This window comes from Oncorhynchus keta, chromosome 23 (genome assembly GCF_023373465.1).
Source record: "Oncorhynchus keta strain PuntledgeMale-10-30-2019 chromosome 23, Oket_V2, whole genome shotgun sequence".
Taxonomy (NCBI): Eukaryota; Metazoa; Chordata; class Actinopteri; order Salmoniformes; family Salmonidae; genus Oncorhynchus; species Oncorhynchus keta.
Window position 1 is genome coordinate 10,803,974 of NC_068443.1, and position 20,000 is coordinate 10,823,973.

General features: G+C 48.4%; 1 protein-coding gene across 1 annotated transcript in view; it reads left to right on the forward strand.

Annotated features, from left to right (window-relative positions):
• Nucleotides 1-20,000, forward strand: part of ece2a (endothelin converting enzyme 2a) — a 259,489-nt gene that overhangs the window by 117,945 nt on the left and 121,544 nt on the right. Inside the window, exon 3 of the mRNA XM_052476322.1 lies at nt 16,586-16,872. Within this exon, the coding sequence (XP_052332282.1) occupies nt 16,586-16,872 (287 nt within the window). The remainder of the gene's footprint in view (nt 1-16,585; nt 16,873-20,000) is intronic.

Genomic DNA, 20,000 nt, shown 5'->3' on the forward strand with positions numbered 1-20,000 from the left:
TGCACTTGTTGCCATGGCAGCAGTGTGTGTGTGCGTGTGTGTGTAAAGGTCAGGGGTCGGGTGGGTGCCAGAGACAGAACGGGAGCAATGTCCTTGATGACTTCAATCGTCGTGACAACCCCCAGGAATGAGCTGTCATGCGACACCCCTTCCTCCGCTCCTGTCCCTGTCATTGAAAACACACACACACACACACACACACACACACACACACACACACACACACACACACACACACACACACACACACACACACACACACACACACACACACACACACACACACACACACACACACACACACACACACACAGCGTCAGCAGGAAAAACCTTTTGGAAACAATGTGTGGTATGTGTTGTGGAGCATTGGGACCTGACGAGGGGGGCCGAGATGAGTCCTTACCCACCCTAAGGAGCACCAAACCAGGGCATAAAGAGAGATCACGGAGCCCTAAGGGCAGGTGAACGGATGGACAGACAGCCCATACATCCGTCAAATTGAGCTGTCAGAATTAGAAAGCAGTAAAGCAATATGGTTAAGTCAGAGGGCTGACTGTAGCAGTGCCATCCCTCCAGGTTGTCACTGTACCAAAATGAAACACCAAGGATTGTGGGTTCGATTCCCGGGGCCCACCCACGCTTAAAATGTATGCATGAAGCAGAAATGCGTTATTTAAATATTCAGACCCTTTGCTATGAGACTTGAAATTGAGCTCAGGTGCATCCTATTTCCATTGATCATCCTTCAGATATTTGTACAACTTGATTGGAGTCCACCTGTGGTAAATGTAATTGATTGGAGACAGGATTGTGTCAAGGCACAGATCTCGGGAAGGGTACAGCATTGAAGGTCCCCAAGAACACAATGATGGACTCAGTTTTTAAATGGAAGCAGTTTGGAACCACCAAGACTCTTCCTAGAGCTGGCAGCCCGGCCAGACTGAGCAATCGGGGGGAGAAGGGCCTTGGTCACGGGGTTAACCAGGAACCCGATGGTCACTTTGACAGAGCTCCAGAGTTCATCTGTGGAGATGGGACAACCATTTCTGCAGTAGTCCACCAACCAGTCCTTTATGGTAGTGGCCAGACGGAAGCCACTCCTCAGTAAGTCCTCAGGCACATGACAGCCCGCCCGAGTTTTGCCAAAAGGCACCTAATGGATTCTCAGACCATGAGAAACAAGATTCTCTGTTCTGATGAAACCAAGATTGAACTCTTTGGCCTGAATGCCAAGCCTCATGTCTGCAGGAAACCTGGCACCATCGCTACGGTGAAGCATGGTAGGGGCAGCATAATGCTGTGGGGATGTTTTTCAGCAGCAGGACTGGGAGACTTGTCAGTATCGAGGCAAAGCTGAACGGAGCAAAGTACAGAGAGATCCTTGATGAAAACCTGCTACAGAGCGCTCATGACCTCAAACTGGGGCGAAGGTTCTCCTTCCAACAGGATAACGACCAAAGCTCACAGCCAAGACAACGCAGGAGTGTCTTTGGGACAAGTCTCAATGTCCTTGAGTGACCCAGCCAGAGCCCGGACTTGAACCTGATCGAACATCTCTGGAGAGACCTGAAAATAGCTGTGCAGCGATGCTCCCCATCCAACCTAACAGAGCTTTACAGCATCTACAGAGAAGAATGGGAGAAACTCCCCAAATACAGGAGCGCCAAGCTTGTAGCTTCATACCCAAGAAGTCTTGAGGCTGTAATCCTTCTGTAGCTCAGTTGGTAGAGCATGGCGCTTGTAACGCCAGGGTAGTGGGTTCGATTCCCGTGACCACCCATACGTAGAATGTATGCACACATGACTGTAAGTCGCTTTGGATAAAAGCGTCTGCTAAATGGCATATATTATTATTATTATATTAATCACTGCTAAAGGTGCTTCAACACAGTACTGAGTAAAGTGTCTGAATTATTATGTAAATGTGATATTTAAATGTTTAATTTTTATACATTTGCAAAACATTTGCTTTGCCATTGTGAGGTATTGCCTGTAGATTGACGGACGGACGGACGGACGGGGGATTAATCCATTTTAGAATAAGGCTGTAACGTAAGAAAATATGGAAAAACGTCAAGGGGTCTGAATACTTTATGAATGCAGTGTATAGGTCAGTCATATCAAACTGACAGCATCAAGACACCAACTCAGACTCTTTTAAATGTGACATTTAGCTGACACTCTCATCCAAAGCAACGTAGTTATGTAACATTTTACATACAGGCTCTTCCCATAATGCAACCCACTAACCTGGCGTTGCAATCGGCATGCTCTGAGCTACAAGACCGAAGCCTCGAATGTACTTCACACTGGACTCTATAGAGGCATCATTCAATGCAATCAATCAATCCATTTTTATAAAGCCCTTTCTACATCAGCAGTTGTCACAAAGAGCTTTACAGATCCCCAGCCTAAACCCCAGAGAGCTTTACAGATCCCCAGCCTAAAACCCCAGAGAGCTTTACAGATCGCCAGCCTAAACCCCCAGAGAGCTTTACAGATCCCCAGCCTAAAACCCCAGAGAGCTTTACAGATCGCCAGCCTAAACCCCCAGAGAGCTTTACAGATCCCCAGCCTAAAACCCCAGAGAGCTTTACAGATCCCCAGCCTACAACCCCAGAGAGCTTTACAGATCCCCAGCCTAAAACCCCAGAGAGCTTTACAGATCCCCAGCCTAAAACCCCAGAGAGCTTTACAGATCGCCAGCCTAAAACCCCAGAGAGCTTTACAGATCCCCAGCCTACAACCCCAGAGAGCTTTACAGATCCCCAGCCTAAAACCCCAGAGAACTTTACAGATCCCCAGCTTAAACCCCAGAGAGCTTTACAGATCCCCAGCCTAAAACCCCAGAGAGCTTTACAGATCCCCAGCCTAGAACCCCAGAGAGCTTTACAGATCCTCAGCCTAGAACCCCAGAGAGCTTTACAGATCCCCAGCCGAGAACCCCAGAGAGCTTTACAGATCCCCAGCCTAAACCCCAGAGAGCTTTACAGATCCCCAGCCTAAAACCCCAGAGAGCTTTACAGATCCCCAGCCTAAAACCCCAGAGAGATTTACAGATCCCCAGCCTAAAACCCCAGAGAGCTTTACAGATCCCCAGCCTAAAACCCCAGAGAGCTTTACAGATCCCCAGCCTAAAACCCCAGAGAGCTTTACAGATTCCCAGCCTAAAACCCCAGAGAACTTTACAGATCCCCAGCCTAGAACCCCAGAGAGCTTTACAGATCCCCAGCCTAAACCCCAGAGAGCTTTACAGATCCCCAGCCTAAAACCCCAGAGAGCTTTACAGATCCCCAGCCTAAAACCCCAGAGAGCTTTACAGATCCCCAGCCTAAAACCCCAGAGAGCTTTACAGATCCCCAGCCTAAAACCCCAGAGAGCTTTACAGATCCCCAGCCTAAAACCCCAGAGAACTTTACAGATCCCCAGCCTAGAACCCCAGAGAGCTTTACAGATCCCCAGCCTAGAACCCCAGAGAGCTTTACAGATCCCCAGCCTAGAACCCCAGAGAGCTTTACAGATCCCCAGCCTAGAACCCCAGAGAGCTTTACAGATCCCCAGCCTAGAACCCCAGAGAGCTTTACAGATCCCCAGCCTAGAACCCCAGAGAGCTTTGCAGATCCCCAGCCTAGAATCCCAGAGAGCTTTACAGATCCCCAACCGAAAACCCCAGAGAGCTTTACAGATCCCCAGCCTAAAACCCCAGAGAGCTTTACAGATCCCCAGCCTAAAACCCCAGAGAGCTTTACAGATCCCCAGCCTAAAACCCCAGAGAGCTTTACAGATCCCCAGCCTTAAACCCCAAAGAGCAAGCAATGTCGAGGAAGAAGCACACACACACACACACACACACACACACACACACACACACACACACACACACACACACACACACACACACACACACACACACACACACACACACACACACACACTGTCTGATGTCACTGGTTAGGGCCCCTGATCGTCACTGGGACATGTTATATAACCAGAATGACATGGTTCATTTAGCTTTCTTACACTGGAGTGCTCCACACACACACACACACACACACACACACACACACACACACACACACACACACACACACACACAGAGACAGGCAGACAGACACTTTTCCTTGCTCTCTCTCTGACTTTCCTCACACCCTTTCTCATTTCTCTCTGCCTACCTAGTACATCCCCCTTAATTTCTCCGCCTACCAAGTACATCCCCCTTCATTTCTCTCTGCCTACCAAGTACATCCCCCTTCATTTCTCTGCCTACCAAGTACATCCCCCTTCATTTCTCTGCGTACCTAGTACATCCCCCTTCATTTCTCTGCCTACCAAGTACATCCCCCTTCATTTCTCTGCCTACCAAGTACATCCCCCTTCATTTCTCTGCGTACCTAGTACATCCCCCTTCATTTCTCTCTGCCTACCAAGTACATCCCCCTTCATTTCTCTCTGCCTACCAAGTACATCCCCCTTCATTTCTCTCTGCCTACCAAGTACATCCCCCTTCATTTCTCTCTGCCTACCAAGTACATCCCCTTCATTTCTCTCTGCCTACCAAGTACATCCCCTTCATTTCTCTGCCTACCTAGTACATCCCCTTCATCTGTCCTCAAACATTATAATAATCATGACCCGCCCCATCCTCAAACATAATAATCATGACCCGCCCCATCCTCAAACATTATAATAATCATGACCCGCCCCATCCTCAAACATTATAATAATCATGACCCGCCCCATCCTCAAACATTATAATAATCATGACCCGCCCCATCCTCAAACATTATAATAATCATGACCCGCCCCATCCTCAAACATTATAATAATCATGACCCGCCCCATCCTCAAACATTATAATAATCATGACCCGCCCCATCCTCAAACATTATAATAATCATGACCCGCCCCATCCTCAAACATTATAATAATCATGACCCGCCCCATCCTCAAACATTATAATAATCATGACCCGCCCCATCCTCAAACATTATAATAATCATGACCCGCCCCATCCTCAAACATTATAATAATCATGACCCGCCCCATCCTCAAACATTATAATAATCATGACCCGCCCCATCCTCAAACATTATAATAATCATGACCCGCCCCATCCTCAAACATTATAATAATCATGACCCGCCCCATCCTCAAACATTATAATAATCATGACCCGCCTCATCCTCAAACATTATAATAATCATGACCCCCCCCATCCTCAAACATTATAATAATCATGACCCGCCCCATCCTCAAACATTATAATAATCATGACCCGCCCCATCCTCAAACATTATAATAATCATGACCCGCCCCATCCTCAAACATTATAATAATCATGACCCGCCCCATCCTCAAACATTATAATAATCATGACCCGCCCCATCCTCAAACATTATAATAATCATGACCCGCCCCATCCTCAAACATTATAATAATCATGACCCGCCCCATCCTCAAACATTATAATAATCATGACCCGTCCCATCCTCAAACATTATAATAATCATGACCCGCCTCATCCTCAAACATTATAATAATCATGACCCGCCTCATCCTCAAACATTATAATAATCATGACCCGCCCCATCCTCAAACATTCTAATAATCATGACCCGCCCCATCCTCAAACATTATAATAATCATGACCCGCCCCATCCTCATACATTATAATAATCATGACCCGCCTCATCCTCAAACATTATAATAATCATGACCCGCCCCATCCTCAAACATTCTAATAATCATGACCCGCCCCATCCTCAAACATTATAATAATCATGACCCGCCCCATCCTCAAACATTATAATAATCATGACCCGTCCCATCCTCAAACATTATAATAATCATGACCCGCCCCATCCTCAAACATTATAATAATCATGACCCGCCCCATCCTCAAACATTATAATAATCATGACCCGCCTCATCCTCAAACATTATAATAATCATGACCCGCCTCATCCTCAAACATTCTAATAATCATGACCCGCCCCATCCTCAAACATTATAATAATCATGACCCGCCCCATCCTCAAACATTATAATAATCATGACCCGCCCCATCCTCTAACATTATAATAATCATGACCCGCCCCATCCTCAAACATTATAATAATCATGACCCGCCCCATCCTCAAACATTATAATAATCATGACCCGCCCCATCCTCAAACATTATAATAATCATGACCCGCCCCATCCTCAAACATTATAATAATCATGACCCGCCCCATCCTCAAACATTATAATAATCATGACCCGCCCCATCCTCAAACATTATAATAATCATGACCCGCCCCATCCTCAAACATTATAATAATCATGACCCGCCCCATCCTCAAACATTATAATAATCATGACCCGCCCCATCCTCAAACATTATAATAATCATGACCCGCCCCATCCTCAAACATTATAATAATCATGACCCGCCCCATCCTCAAACATTATAATCATGACCCGTCCCATCCTCAAACATTATAATAATCATGACCCGCCCCATCCTCAAACATTATAATAATCATGACCCGCCTCATCCTCAAACATTATAATAATCATGACCCGCCCCATCCTCAAACATTATAATAATCATGACCCGCCCCATCCTCAAACATTATAATAATCATGACTCGCCTCATCCTCAAACATTATAATAATCATGACCCGCCCCATCCTCAAACATTATAATAATCATGACCCGCCCCATCCTCAAACATTATAATAATCATGACCCGCCCCATCCTCAAACATTATAATAATCATGACCCGCCCCATCCTCAAACATTATAATAATCATGACCCGCCTCATCCTCAAACATTATAATAATAATATATAATAATAATAATAATAATATAATAATATATGCCATTTAGCAGACGCTTTTATCCAAAGCGACTTACAGTCATGTGTGCATACATTCTACGTATGGGTGGTCCCGGGAATCGAACCCACTACCCTGGCGTTACAAGCGCCATGCTCTACCAACTGAGCTACAGAAGGACCATAATCATGACCCGCCCCATCCTCAAACATTATAATAATCATGACCCGCCCCATCCTCAAACATTATAATAATCATGACCCGCCCCATCCTCAAACATTATAATAATCATGACCCGCCTCATCCTCAAACATTATAATAATCATGACCCGCCCCATCCTCAAACATTATAATAATCATGACCCGCCCCATCCTCAAACATTATAATAATCATGACCCGCCCCATCCTCAAACATTATAATAATCATGACCCGCCTCATCCTCAAACATTCTAATAATCATGACCCGCCCCATCCTCAAACATTACACACACACACACACACACACACACACACACACACACACACACAGAGACAGGCAGACAGACACTTTTCCTTGCTCTCTCTCTGACTTTCCTCACACCCTTTCTCATTTCTCTCTGCCTACCTAGTACATCCCCCTTAATTTCTCCGCCTACCAAGTACATCCCCCTTCATTTCTCTCTGCCTACCAAGTACATCCCCCTTCATTTCTCTGCCTACCAAGTACATCCCCCTTCATTTCTCTGCGTACCTAGTACATCCCCCTTCATTTCTCTGCCTACCAAGTACATCCCCCTTCATTTCTCTGCCTACCAAGTACATCCCCCTTCATTTCTCTGCGTACCTAGTACATCCCCCTTCATTTCTCTCTGCCTACCAAGTACATCCCCCTTCATTTCTCTCTGCCTACCAAGTACATCCCCCTTCATTTCTCTCTGCCTACCAAGTACATCCCCCTTCATTTCTCTCTGCCTACCAAGTACATCCCCCTTCATTTCTCTCTGCCTACCAAGTACATCCCCCTTCATTTCTCTGCCTACCTAGTACATCCCCCTTCATCTGTCCTCAAACATTATAATAATCATGACCCGCCCCATCCTCAAACATTATAATAATCATGACCCGCCCCATCCTCAAACATTATAATAATCATGACCCGCCCCATCCTCAAACATTATAATAATCATGACCCGCCCCATCCTCAAACATTATAATAATCATGACCCGCCCCATCCTCAAACATTATAATAATCATGACCCGCCCCATCCTCAAACATTATAATAATCATGACCCGCCCCATCCTCAAACATTATAATAATCATGACCCGCCCCATCCTCAAACATTATAATAATCATGACCCGCCTCATCCTCAAACATTATAATAATCATGACCCGTCCCATCCCATTGTTTCGATAAAGTACATCTTTATGTCCAAATACCTCCTCTTTGTTTGCGTGTTTAGTTCACTAATCCAAATACACAAAGCGCGGGCACTAAGTCCAGACAAAAAGTCAAAAAAAGTTCCATTAAAGTTCGTAGAAACATGTCAAACGATGTATATAATCAATTTTTAGGATGTTTTTATCATACATCTTCAATAATATTCCAACCAGACAATTCCTTTGTCATTAGAAAGTAAAGGGAACGGAGCTCGCGCGAGCCACTTACTCTGAGTGGTCTTATTCACTCCCCTTTCACAATAGAAGCCTGAAACAACTTTCTAAAGACTGTTGACTAGTGGAAACCTTAGGAAGTGCAATCTGACCCCATTTACACTGGATATTGGATAGGCAATCACTTCAAAAACTACAAACCTTAGATTTCCCACTTCCTGGTTGGATTTTTCTCAGGTTTTCGCCTGCCATATGAGTTCTGTTACACACACAGACATCGTTCCAGCAATTTGAGAAACTTCAGAGTGTTTTCTATCCATATCCACTAATAATATGCATATCCTAGCTTCTGGGCCTGAGTAGCAGGTAGTTTACTCTGGGCACGCTTTTAATCCGAATGTGAAAATACTGCCCCCTAAACAATTTTATAGCAATGCTACCAAATACTAAGTTGAGTGTATGTAAACTTCTACAGAGCAGGGTCAGTCAGTCAGAGGAGAGAAGCAGTAGATGTACAGACTACAGAGCAGGGTCAGTCAGTCAGAGGAGAGAAGCTGTAGATGTACAGACTACAGAGCAGGGTCAGTCAGTCAGAGGAGAGAAGCTGTAGATGTACAGACTACAGAGCAGGGTCAGTCAGTCAGAGGAGAGAAGCAGTAGATGTACAGACTACAGAGCAGGGTCAGTCAGTCAGAGGAGAGAAGCAGTAGATGTACAGACTACAGAGCAGGGTCAGTCAGTCAGAGGAGAGAAGCAGTAGATGTACAGACTACAGAGCAGGGTCAGTCAGTCAGAGGAGAGAAGCAGTAGCTGTACAGACTACAGAGCAGGGTCAGTCAGTCAGAGGAGAGAAGCTGTAGATGTACAGACTACAGAGCAGGGTCAGTCAGTCATAGGAGAGAAGCTGTAGCTGTACAGACTACAGAGCAGGGTCAGTCAGTTAGAGGAGAGAAGCTGTAGCTGTACAGACTACAGAGCAGGGTCAGTCAGTCAGAGGAGAGAAGCTGTAGCTGTACAGACTACAGAGCAGGGTCAGTCAGTCAGAGGAGAGAAGCAGTAGCTGTACAGACTACAGAGCAGGGTCAGTCAGTCAGAGGAGAGAAGCTGTAGCTGTACAGACTACAGAGCAGGGTCAGTCAGTTAGAGGAGAGAAGCTGTAGCTGTACAGACTACAGAGCAGGGTCAGTCAGTTAGAGGAGAGAAGCTGTAGCTGTACAGACTACAGAGCAGGGTCAGTCAGTCAGAGGAGAGAAGCAGTAGCTGTACAGACTACAGAGCAGGGTCAGTCAGTCAGAGGAGAGAAGCTGTACAGACTACAGAGCAGGGTCAGTCAGTCAGAGGAGAGAAGCTGTACAGACTACAGAGCAGGGTCAGTCAGTTAGAGGAGAGAAGCAGTAGATGTACAGACTACAGAGCAGGGTCAGTCAGTCAGAGGAGAGAAGCTGTAGCTGTACAGACTACAGAGCAGGGTCAGTCAGTTAGAGGAGAGAAGCTGTAGCTGTACAGACTACAGAGCAGGGTCAGTCAGTCAGAGGAGAGAAGCTGTAGATGTACAGACTACAGAGCAGGGTCAGTCAGTCAGAGGAGAGAAGCAGTAGATGTACAGACTACAGAGCAGGGTCAGTCAGTCAGAGGAGAGAAGCTGTAGCTGTACAGACTACAGAGCAGGGTCAGTCAGTCAGAGGAGAGAAGCAGTAGATGTACAGACTACAGAGCAGGGTCAGTCAGTCAGAGGAGAGAAGCTGTAGATGTACAGACTACAGAGCAGGGTCAGTCAGTCAGAGGAGAGAAGCAGTAGCTGTACAGACTACAGAGCAGGGTCAGTCAGTCAGAGGAGAGAAGCTGTAGCTGTACAGACTACAGAGCAGGGTCAATCAGTCAGAGGAGAGAAGCAGTAGCTGTACAGACTACAGAGCAGGGTCAGTCAGTCAGAGGAGAGAAGCTGTAGCTGTACAGACTACAGAGCAGGGTCAGTCAGTTAGAGGAGAGAAGCTGTAGCTGTACAGACTACAGAGCAGGGTCAGTCAGTCAGAGGAGAGAAGCAGTAGCTGTACAGACTACAGAGCAGGGTCAGTCAGTCAGAGGAGAGAAGCTGTAGCTGTACAGACTACAGAGCAGGGTCAGTCAGTCAGAGGAGAGAAGCTGTAGCTGTACAGACTACAGAGCAGGGTCAGTCAGTTAGAGGAGAGAAGCAGTAGATGTACAGACTACAGAGCAGGGTCAGTCAGTCAGAGGAGAGAAGCTGTAGCTGTACAGACTACAGAGCAGGGTCAGTCAGTTAGAGGAGAGAAGCTGTAGCTGTACAGACTACAGAGCAGGGTCAGTCAGTCAGAGGAGAGAAGCTGTAGCTGTACAGACTACAGAGCAGGGTCAGTCAGTCAGAGGAGAGAAGCTGTAGCTGTACAGACTACAGAGCAGGGTCAGTCAGTCAGAGGAGAGAAGCAGTAGCTGTACAGACTACAGAGCAGGGTCAGTCAGTTAGAGGAGAGAAGCTGTAGCTGTACAGACTACAGAGCAGGGTCAGTCAGTCAGAGGAGAGAAGCTGTAGCTGTACAGACTACAGAGCAGGGTCAGTCAGTCAGAGGAGAGAAGCTGTAGCTGTACAGACTACAGAGCAGGGTCAGTCAGTCAGAGGAGAGAAGCTGTAGATGTACAGACTACAGAGCAGGGTCAGTCAGTCAGAGGAGAGAAGCTGTAGCTGTACAGACTACAGAGCAGGGTCAGTCAGTCAGAGGAGAGAAGCAGTAGCTGTACAGACTACAGAGCAGGGTCAGTCAGTCAGAGGAGAGAAGCTGTAGCTGTACAGACTACAGAGCAGGGTCAGTCAGTCAGAGGAGAGAAGCTGTAGCTGTACAGACTACAGAGCAGGGTCAGTCAGTCAGAGGAGAGAAGCAGTAGCTGTACAGACTACAGAGCAGGGTCAGTCAGTCAGAGGAGAGAAGCTGTAGATGTACAGACTACAGAGCAGGGTCAGTCAGTCAGAGGAGAGAAGCAGTAGCTGTACAGACTACAGAGCAGGGTCAGTCAGTCAGAGGAGAGAAGCTGTAGCTGTACAGACTACAGAGCAGGGTCAGTCAGTCAGGAGTCAGAAGCTGTAGCTGTACAGACTACAGAGCAGGGTCAGTCAGTTAGAGGAGAGAAGCAGTAGATGTACAGACTACAGAGCAGGGTCAGTCAGTCAGAGGAGAGAAGCTGTAGCTGTACAGACTACAGAGCAGGGTCAGTCAGTTAGAGGAGAGAAGCTGTAGCTGTACAGACTACAGAGCAGGGTCAGTCAGTCAGAGGAATCCACTACAGACAGGGTCACCAGAGAGAAGCTGTAGCTGTACAGACTACAGAGCAGGGTCAGTCAGTCAGAGGAGAGAAGCTGTAGCTGTACAGACTACAGAGCAGGGTCAGTCAGTTAGAGGAGAGAAGCTGTAGCTGTACAGACTACAGAGCAGGGTCAGTCAGTCAGAGGAGAGAAGCTGTAGCTGTACAGACTACAGAGCAGGGTCAGTCAGTCAGAGGAGAGAAGCTGTAGCTGTACAGACTACAGAGCAGGGTCAGTCAGTCAGAGGAGAGAAGCTGTAGCTGTACAGACTACAGAGCAGGGTCAGTCAGTCAGAGGAGAGAAGCAGTAGCTGTACAGACTACAGAGCAGGGTCAGTCAGTCAGAGGAGAGAAGCTGTAGCTGTACAGACTACAGAGCAGGGTCAGTCAGTCAGAGGAGAGAAGCTGTAGCTGTACAGACTACAGAGCAGGGTCAGTCAGTCAGAGGAGAGAAGCAGTAGCTGTACAGACTACAGAGCAGGGTCAGTCAGTCAGAGGAGAGAAGCTGTAGATGTACAGACTACAGAGCAGGGTCAGTCAGTCAGAGGAGAGAAGCAGTAGCTGTACAGACTACAGAGCAGGGTCAGTCAGTCAGAGGAGAGAAGCTGTAGCTGTACAGACTACAGAGCAGGGTCAGTCAGTCAGAGGAGAGAAGCTGTAGCTGTACAGACTACAGAGCAGGGTCAGTCAGTTAGAGGAGAGAAGCAGTAGATGTACAGACTACAGAGCAGGGTCAGTCAGTCAGAGGAGAGAAGCTGTAGCTGTACAGACTACAGAGCAGGGTCAGTCAGTTAGAGGAGAGAAGCTGTAGCTGTACAGACTACAGAGCAGGGTCAGTCAGTCAGAGGAGAGAAGCTGTAGCTGTACAGACTACAGAGCAGGGTCAGTCAGTCAGAGGAGAGAAGCTGTAGCTGTACAGACTACAGAGCAGGGTCAGTCAGTCAGAGGAGAGAAGCAGTAGCTGTACAGACTACAGAGCAGGGTCAGTCAGTTAGAGGAGAGAAGCTGTAGCTGTACAGACTACAGAGCAGGGTCAGTCAGTCAGAGTCAGTCAGAGAAGCTGTAGCTGTACAGACTACAGAGCAGGGTCAGTCAGTCAGAGGAGAGAAGCTGTAGCTGTACAGACTACAGAGCAGGGTCAGTCAGTCAGAGGAGAGAAGCTGTAGCTGTACAGACTACAGAGCAGGGTCAGTCAGTCAGAGGAGAGAAGCTGTAGCTGTACAGACTACAGAGCAGGGTCAGTCAGTCAGAGGAGAGAAGCAGTAGCTGTACAGACTACAGAGCAGGGTCAGTCAGTCAGAGGAGAGAAGCTGTAGCTGTACAGACTACAGTCAGCAGAGGGTCAGTCAGTCAGAGGAGAGAAGCTGTAGCTGTACAGACTACAGAGCAGGGTCAGTCAGTCAGAGGAGAGAAGCTGTAGCTGTACAGACTACAGAGCAGGGTCAGTCAGTCAGAGGAGAGAAGCTGTAGCTGTACAGACTACAGAGCAGGGTCAGTCAGTCAGAGGAGAGAAGCTGTAGCTGTACAGACTACAGAGCAGGGTCAGTCAGTCAGAGGAGAGAAGCTGTAGCTGTACAGACTACAGAGCAGGGTCAGTCAGTCAGAGGAGAGAAGCTGTAGCTGTACAGACTACAGAGCAGGGTCAGTCAGTCAGAGGAGAGAAGCTGTAGCTGTACAGACTACAGAGCAGGGTCAGTCAGAGCAGAGGAGAGAAGCTGTAGATGTACAGACTACAGAGCAGGGTCAGTCAGTCAGAGGAGAGAAGCAGTAGCTGTACAGACTACAGAGCAGGGTCAGTCAGTCAGAGGAGAGAAGCTGTAGCTGTACAGACTACAGAGCAGGGTCAGTCAGTCAGAGGAGAGAAGCTGTAGCTGTACAGACTACAGAGCAGGGTCAGTCAGTCAGAGGAGAGAAGCTGTAGATGTACAGACTACAGAGCAGGGTCAGTCAGTCAGAGGAGAGAAGCAGTAGCTGTACAGACTACAGAGCAGGGTCAGTCAGTCAGAGGAGAGAAGCTGTAGCTGTACAGACTACAGAGCAGGGTCAGTCAGTCAGAGGAGAGAAGCTGTAGCTGTACAGACTACAGAGCAGGGTCAGTCAGTCAGAGGAGAGAAGCAGTAGCTGTACAGACTACAGAGCAGGGTCAGTCAGTCAGAGGAGAGAAGCTGTAGATGTACAGACTACAGAGCAGGGTCAGTCAGTCAGAGGAGAGAAGCAGTAGCTGTACAGACTACAGAGCAGGGTCAGTCAGTCAGAGGAGAGAAGCTGTAGATGTACAGACTACAGAGCAGGGTCAGTCAGTCAGAGGAGAGAAGCAGTAGCTGTACAGACTACAGAGCAGGGTCAGTCAGTCAGAGGAGAGAAGCAGTAGCTGTACAGACTACAGAGCAGGGTCAGTCAGTCAGAGGAGAGAAGCTGTAGCTGTACAGACTACAGAGCAGGGTCAGTCAGTCAGAGGAGAGAAGCTGTAGCTGTACAGACTACAGAGCAGGGTCAGTCAGTCAGAGGAGAGAAGCAGTAGCTGTACAGACTACAGAGCAGGGTCAGTCAGTCAGAGGAGAGAAGCTGTAGATGTACAGACTACAGAGCAGGGTCAGTCAGTCAGAGGAGAGAAGCAGTAGCTGTACAGACTACAGAGCAGGGTCAGTCAGTCAGAGGAGAGAAGCAGTAGCTGTACAGACTACAGAGCAGGGTCAGTCAGTCAGAGGAGAGAAGCTGTAGATGTACAGACTACAGAGCAGGGTCAGTCAGTCAGAGGAGAGAAGCAGTAGCTGTACAGACTACAGAGCAGGGTCAGTCAGTCAGAGGAGAGAAGCAGTAGCTGTACAGACTACAGAGCAGGGTCAGTCAGTCAGAGGAGAGAAGCTGTAGCTGTACAGACTACAGAGCAGGGTCAGTCAGTCAGAGGAGAGAAGCAGTAGCTGTACAGACTACAGAGCAGGGTCAGTCAGTCAGAGGAGAGAAGCTGTAGATGTACAGACTACAGAGCAGGGTCAGTCAGTCAGAGGAGAGAAGCTGTAGCTGTACAGACTACAGAGCAGGGTCAGTCAGTCAGAGGAGAGAAGCTGTAGCTGTACAGACTACAGAGCAGGGTCAGTCAGTCAGAGGAGAGAAGCAGTAGCTGTACAGACTACAGAGCAGGGTCAGTCAGTCAGAGGAGAGAAGCTGTAGATGTACAGACTACAGAGCAGGGTCAGTCAGTCAGAGGAGAGAAGCTGTAGCTGTACAGACTACAGAGCAGGGTCAGTCAGTCAGAGGAGAGAAGCTGTAGCTGTACAGACTACAGAGCCAGCAGACCAGCCAACCCCCTGGTGTTCACTAATCACTGCTGGTAGACTTCAGCCTGGTCTTCCATTCCCACGTCTCTTTACCCTCTGTTTACCTCTCTGTTTACCCCTCTGTTTACCTCTCTGTTTACCCTCTGTTTTAACGCTCTGTTTACCTCTCTGTTTACCCTCTGTTTACCTCTGTTTATCTCTCTGTTTACCCTCTGTTTACCTCTGTTTATCTCTCTGTTTACCCTATGTTTACCTCTCTGTTTACCTCTCTGTTTACCCTCTGTTTACTTTCTGTTTAACTCTGTTTACCTCTCTGTAAACCTTCTGTTTACCTCTGTTTTACCTCTGTTTACCTCTCTGTTTACCTCTCTGTTTACCCTATGTTTACTTTCTGTTTAACTCTCTGTTTACCTCTGTTTTACCTCTCTGTTTACCTCTCTGTTTACCTCTCTGTTTACCTCTGTTTACTTTCTGTTTACCTCTGTTTTACCTCTCTGTTTACCCTCTGTTTACCTCTGTTTTACCTCTGTTTATCCTCTGTTTACCTCTCTGTTTACCCCTCTGTTTACCTCTCTGTTTACCTCTGTTTTACCTCTCTGTTTACCCTATGTTTACCTCTCTGTTTACCTCTCTGTTTACCCTCTGTTTACCTCTGTTTACCCTCTGTTTACCTCTGTTTTACCTCTGTTTACCTCTCTGTTTACCCTATGTTTACCTCTCTGTTTACCTCTCTGTTTACCCCTCTGTTTACCCTCTGTTTACCTCTGTTTTACCTCTGTTTACCTCTCTGTTTACCCTATGTTTACCTCTCTGTTTACCTCTCTGTTTACCCCTCTGTTTACCTCTCTGAGGAAGATAAAAGGGCCTCATTGCCAAAATCCTGAAGTACCCCTTTAAGTTACATCACAGCTGGGAAACGAGGCCTAGATGTTTAATCCGTCACGGGGAGGCCTCCCCTGCCTGTAATGAAGCCATCAATCATGCTGCATCAGTATGGTGCAGTCAAACGTGTGTGTGTGTGTGTGTGTGTGTGTGTGTGTGTGTGTGTGTGTGTGTGTGTGTGTGTGTGTGTGTGTGTGTGTGTGTGTGTGTGTGTGTGTGTGTGTGTGTGACAACTTTTGGCTAAAGTGTGTTCCAATGATTATTTAAAGAACTTTAGGTGTGTGTGTGTTTTAATTACTGTCTGAAGTTGTAGTAGGAATACCATTAGAGAGATCATTCACTCTCTTAACTGTGATTCCCTTAGATTTCCTTCCTCTAGGCTCTTCTATAACACTTCATGTTGTGTTGTCAGACAGAGCTAGTGAAGAACACTACCCCCACTACTTCCTGTTGTGTTGTCAGACAGAGCTAGTGAAGAACACTACCCCCACTACTTCCTGTTGTGTTGTCAGACATTGAGCTCGTGAAGGACACGCATGTTTCTAATCAACTTATGGTGATGTTATTGATAAATACTTCACTCTTGTCTTCAGGCCAACATGACGGTGTGGTTTATGACTGCTCACGTTTCCATGGCGTTGCGTTGATTAGGCTTTACTGATCAGGAAATTGACGATTCTCTCCTCTCCTAGGTTGCGGTAACAGCTCTATGAGCAGTGACATGTACGATGCTGGCTACCACTCCATCACCAACATAGACTACTCCTCTGTGTGCATCGACACCATGAGTGCCAGGCATGATGCCACATGCCCGGGCATGACCTGGCACCAGATGGACGCGCGCCAGCTCTCCTTCACGGACGCCTCATACGACGTGGTCCTGGAGAAGGGCACCCTGGACGCCATGCTGGTGGAAGAGAAGGACCCCTGGAAGGTGTCCACGGAGACTGCCTGTCTCATTGACCAGGTACTCAGGGAGGTAAGAAGCAGTATACACAGACACACACTCTGTTTGTTTTTAGCAGAGACCTGAATGATTGGCCTGTCTGTTCAGACAGCAGGCGAATTAAAGGAGGATGAAACGGAGGACTGGTGGACAGATGGGAAGATGGCCTCTCTCTCCTCTTTTAGAAAAACTCCATCTGAACTCAGTCACAGGGCCTGTTTCCAACTGCCTATGTTATAATGCTGCAGTCTCTTCCACTCCCTTTCTCACCGCCCTCCCTCACTCCACATTTCATTCCTCCTCTCTCTACCACCCTCACCTCCTCTCTCACTCTCTCTCACCTCCTCTCTCACTCTCTCACTCTGTCTCTCACCGCCCTCCCTCACTCCACATTTCATTCCTCCTCTCTCTACCACCCTCACCTCCTCTCTCACTCTCTCTCACCTCCTCTCTCACTCTCTCACTCTGTCTCTCACCGCCCTCCCTCACTCCACATTTCATTCCTCCTCTCTCTACCACCCTCACCTCCTCTCTCACTCTCTCTCACCTCCTCTCTCACTCTCTCACTCTGTCTCTCACCGCCCTCCCTCACTCCACATTTCATTCCTCCTCTCTCTACCACCCTCACCTCCTCTCTCACTCTCTCTCACCTCCTCTCTCACTCTCTCACTCTGTCTCTCACTGCCCTCCCTCACTCCACATTTCATTCCTCCTCTCTCTACCACCCTCACCTCCTCTCTCTCTCTCTCTCACCTCCTCTCTCACTCTCTCACTCTGTCTCTCACCGCCCTCCCTCACTCCACATTTCATTCCTCCTCTCTCTACCACCCTCACCTCCTCTCTCACTCTCTCTCACCTCCTCTCTCACTCTCTCACTCTGTCTCTCACCGCCCTCCCTCACTCCACATTTCATTCCTCCTCTCTCTACCACCCTCACCTCCTCTCTCACTCTCTCTCACCTCCTCTCTCACTCTCTCACTCTGTCTCTCACCGCCCTCCCTCACTCCACATTTCATTCCTCCTCTCTCTACCACCCTCACCTCCTCTCTCACTCTCTCTCACCTCCTCTCTCACTCTGTCTCTCACCGCCCTCCCTCACTCCACCATTTCATTCCTCCTCTCTCTACCACCCTCACCTCCTCTCTCTACCACCCTCACCTCCTCTCTCACTCTCTCACCTCCTCCCTCACCTCCTTTCTCACTCTCTCTCACCGCCCTCCCTCACTCCACCATTTAATTCCTCCTCTCTCTACCACCCTCACCTCCTCTCTCACCTCCTCCCTCACCTCCTCTCTCACTCTCCCTCACCTCCTCCCTCACCTCCTCCCTCACCTCTTCTCACCTCTCATCTCCTCTCTCATCACCTCCTCTCATCTCCTCTCTCATCACCACCTCTCATCTCCTCTCTCACCTCCTCTCAGCTCCTCTCTCATCTCCTCCTCTCACCTCCTCTCTCACCTCCTCTCTCAGCTCCTCTCACCTCCTCTCTCACCTCCCCTCTCACCTCCTCTTTCAACCCTCTCTCACCTCCTCTCAGCTCCTCTCTCATCTCCTCCTCTCACCTCCTCTCTCACCTCCTCTCTCAGCTCCTCTCACCTCCTCCCTCACCTCCTCCCTCACCTCCCCTCTCACCTCCTCTCTCACCTCCTCTCTCATCTCCTCTCTCACCTCCTCTCATCTCCTCTCTCAGCTGCTCTAATCTCCTCTCTCACCTCCTCTCTCATCTCCTCTTTCACCTCCTCTCATCTCCTCTCTCACCTTCTCTCTCGCCTCCTCTCTCACCTCCTCTCACCTCCTCTCATCTTCTCTCTCATCTCCTCTCTCAGCTCCTCTCACCTCCTCTTATCTCCTCTCTCACCTCCTCTCACCTCCTCTCATCTCCTCTCTCACCTCCTCTCTCACCTCCTCTCATCTCCTCTCTCACCTTCTCTCTCACCTCCTCTCATCTCCTCTCTCACCTCCTCTCTCACCTCATCTCCTTTCTCACCTGTCACCTGTCTCTTTCTGTTTGTATCTTCCTATCTGTCTCTTCCTATCTGTCTCTTCCTGTCTGTCTCCTCCTGTCTGTCTCTTCCGGTCTGTCTTTTCCTGTCTGTCTCTTCCTGTCTGTCTCTTCCTGTCTGTCTCTTCCTGTCTGTCTCTTCTTGTTTGTCTCTTCCGGTCTGTCTTTTCCTGTCTGTCTCTTCCTGTCTGTCTCTTCTTGTTTGTCTCTTCCGGTCTGTCTTTTCCTATCTGTCTCTTCCTGTCTGTCTCTTTCTGTTTGTATCTTCCTATCTGTCTCTTCCTGTTTGTCTCCTCCTGTCTGTCTCTTCCTGTCTGTCTGTTCCGGTCTGTCTCTTCCTGTCTGTCTGTTCCGGTCTGTCTCTTCCTGTCTGTCTCTTCCTGTCTGTCTCTTCCTGTCTGTCTCTTCCTGTCTGTCTCTTCCTGTCTGTCTGTTCCGGTCTGTCTCTTCCGGTCTGTCTCTTCCTGTCTGTCTCTTCCGGGCTGTCTCTTCCCGTCTGTCTCTTCCCGTTTGTCTCTTCCCATCTGTCTCTTCCCGTTTGTCTCTTCCCATCTGTCTCTTCCCGTCTGTCTCTTCCCATCTGTCTCTTCCCGTCTGTCTCTTCCTGTCTGTCTCTTCCGATATGTCTCTTCCTGTCTGTCTCTTCCGGTCTGTCTCTTCCTGTCTGTCTCTTCCGGGCTGTCTCTTCCCGTCTGTCTCTTCCCGTCTGTCTCTTCCCGTCTGTCTGTTCCGGTCTGTCTCTTCCTGTCTGTCTCTTCCGGGCTGTCTCTTCCCGTCTGTCTCTTCCCGGCTGTCTCTTCCCGTCTGTCTGTTCCGGTCTGTCTGTTCCGGTCTGTCTGTTCCGGTCTGTCTCTTCCGGTCTGTCTCTTCCGGTCTGTATCTTCCTGTCTGTCTCTTCCGGTCTGTCTCTTCCGGTCTGTCTCTTCCGGGCTGTCTCTTCCGGGCTGTCTCTTCCCGTCTGTCTCTTCCTGTCTGTCTCTTCCTGTCTGTCTGTTCCGGTCTGTCTCTTCCTGTTTGTCTCTTCCGGTCTGTCTCTTCCTGTCTGTCTCCTCATGTCTGTCTCTTCCTGTTGGTCTCTTCCTGTTTTGTTTTTCTTCACCCCACTACATCTCCCATCCCTCTGCAGAAGCACATCTGTCAGGATTCAACCCAAATGTGT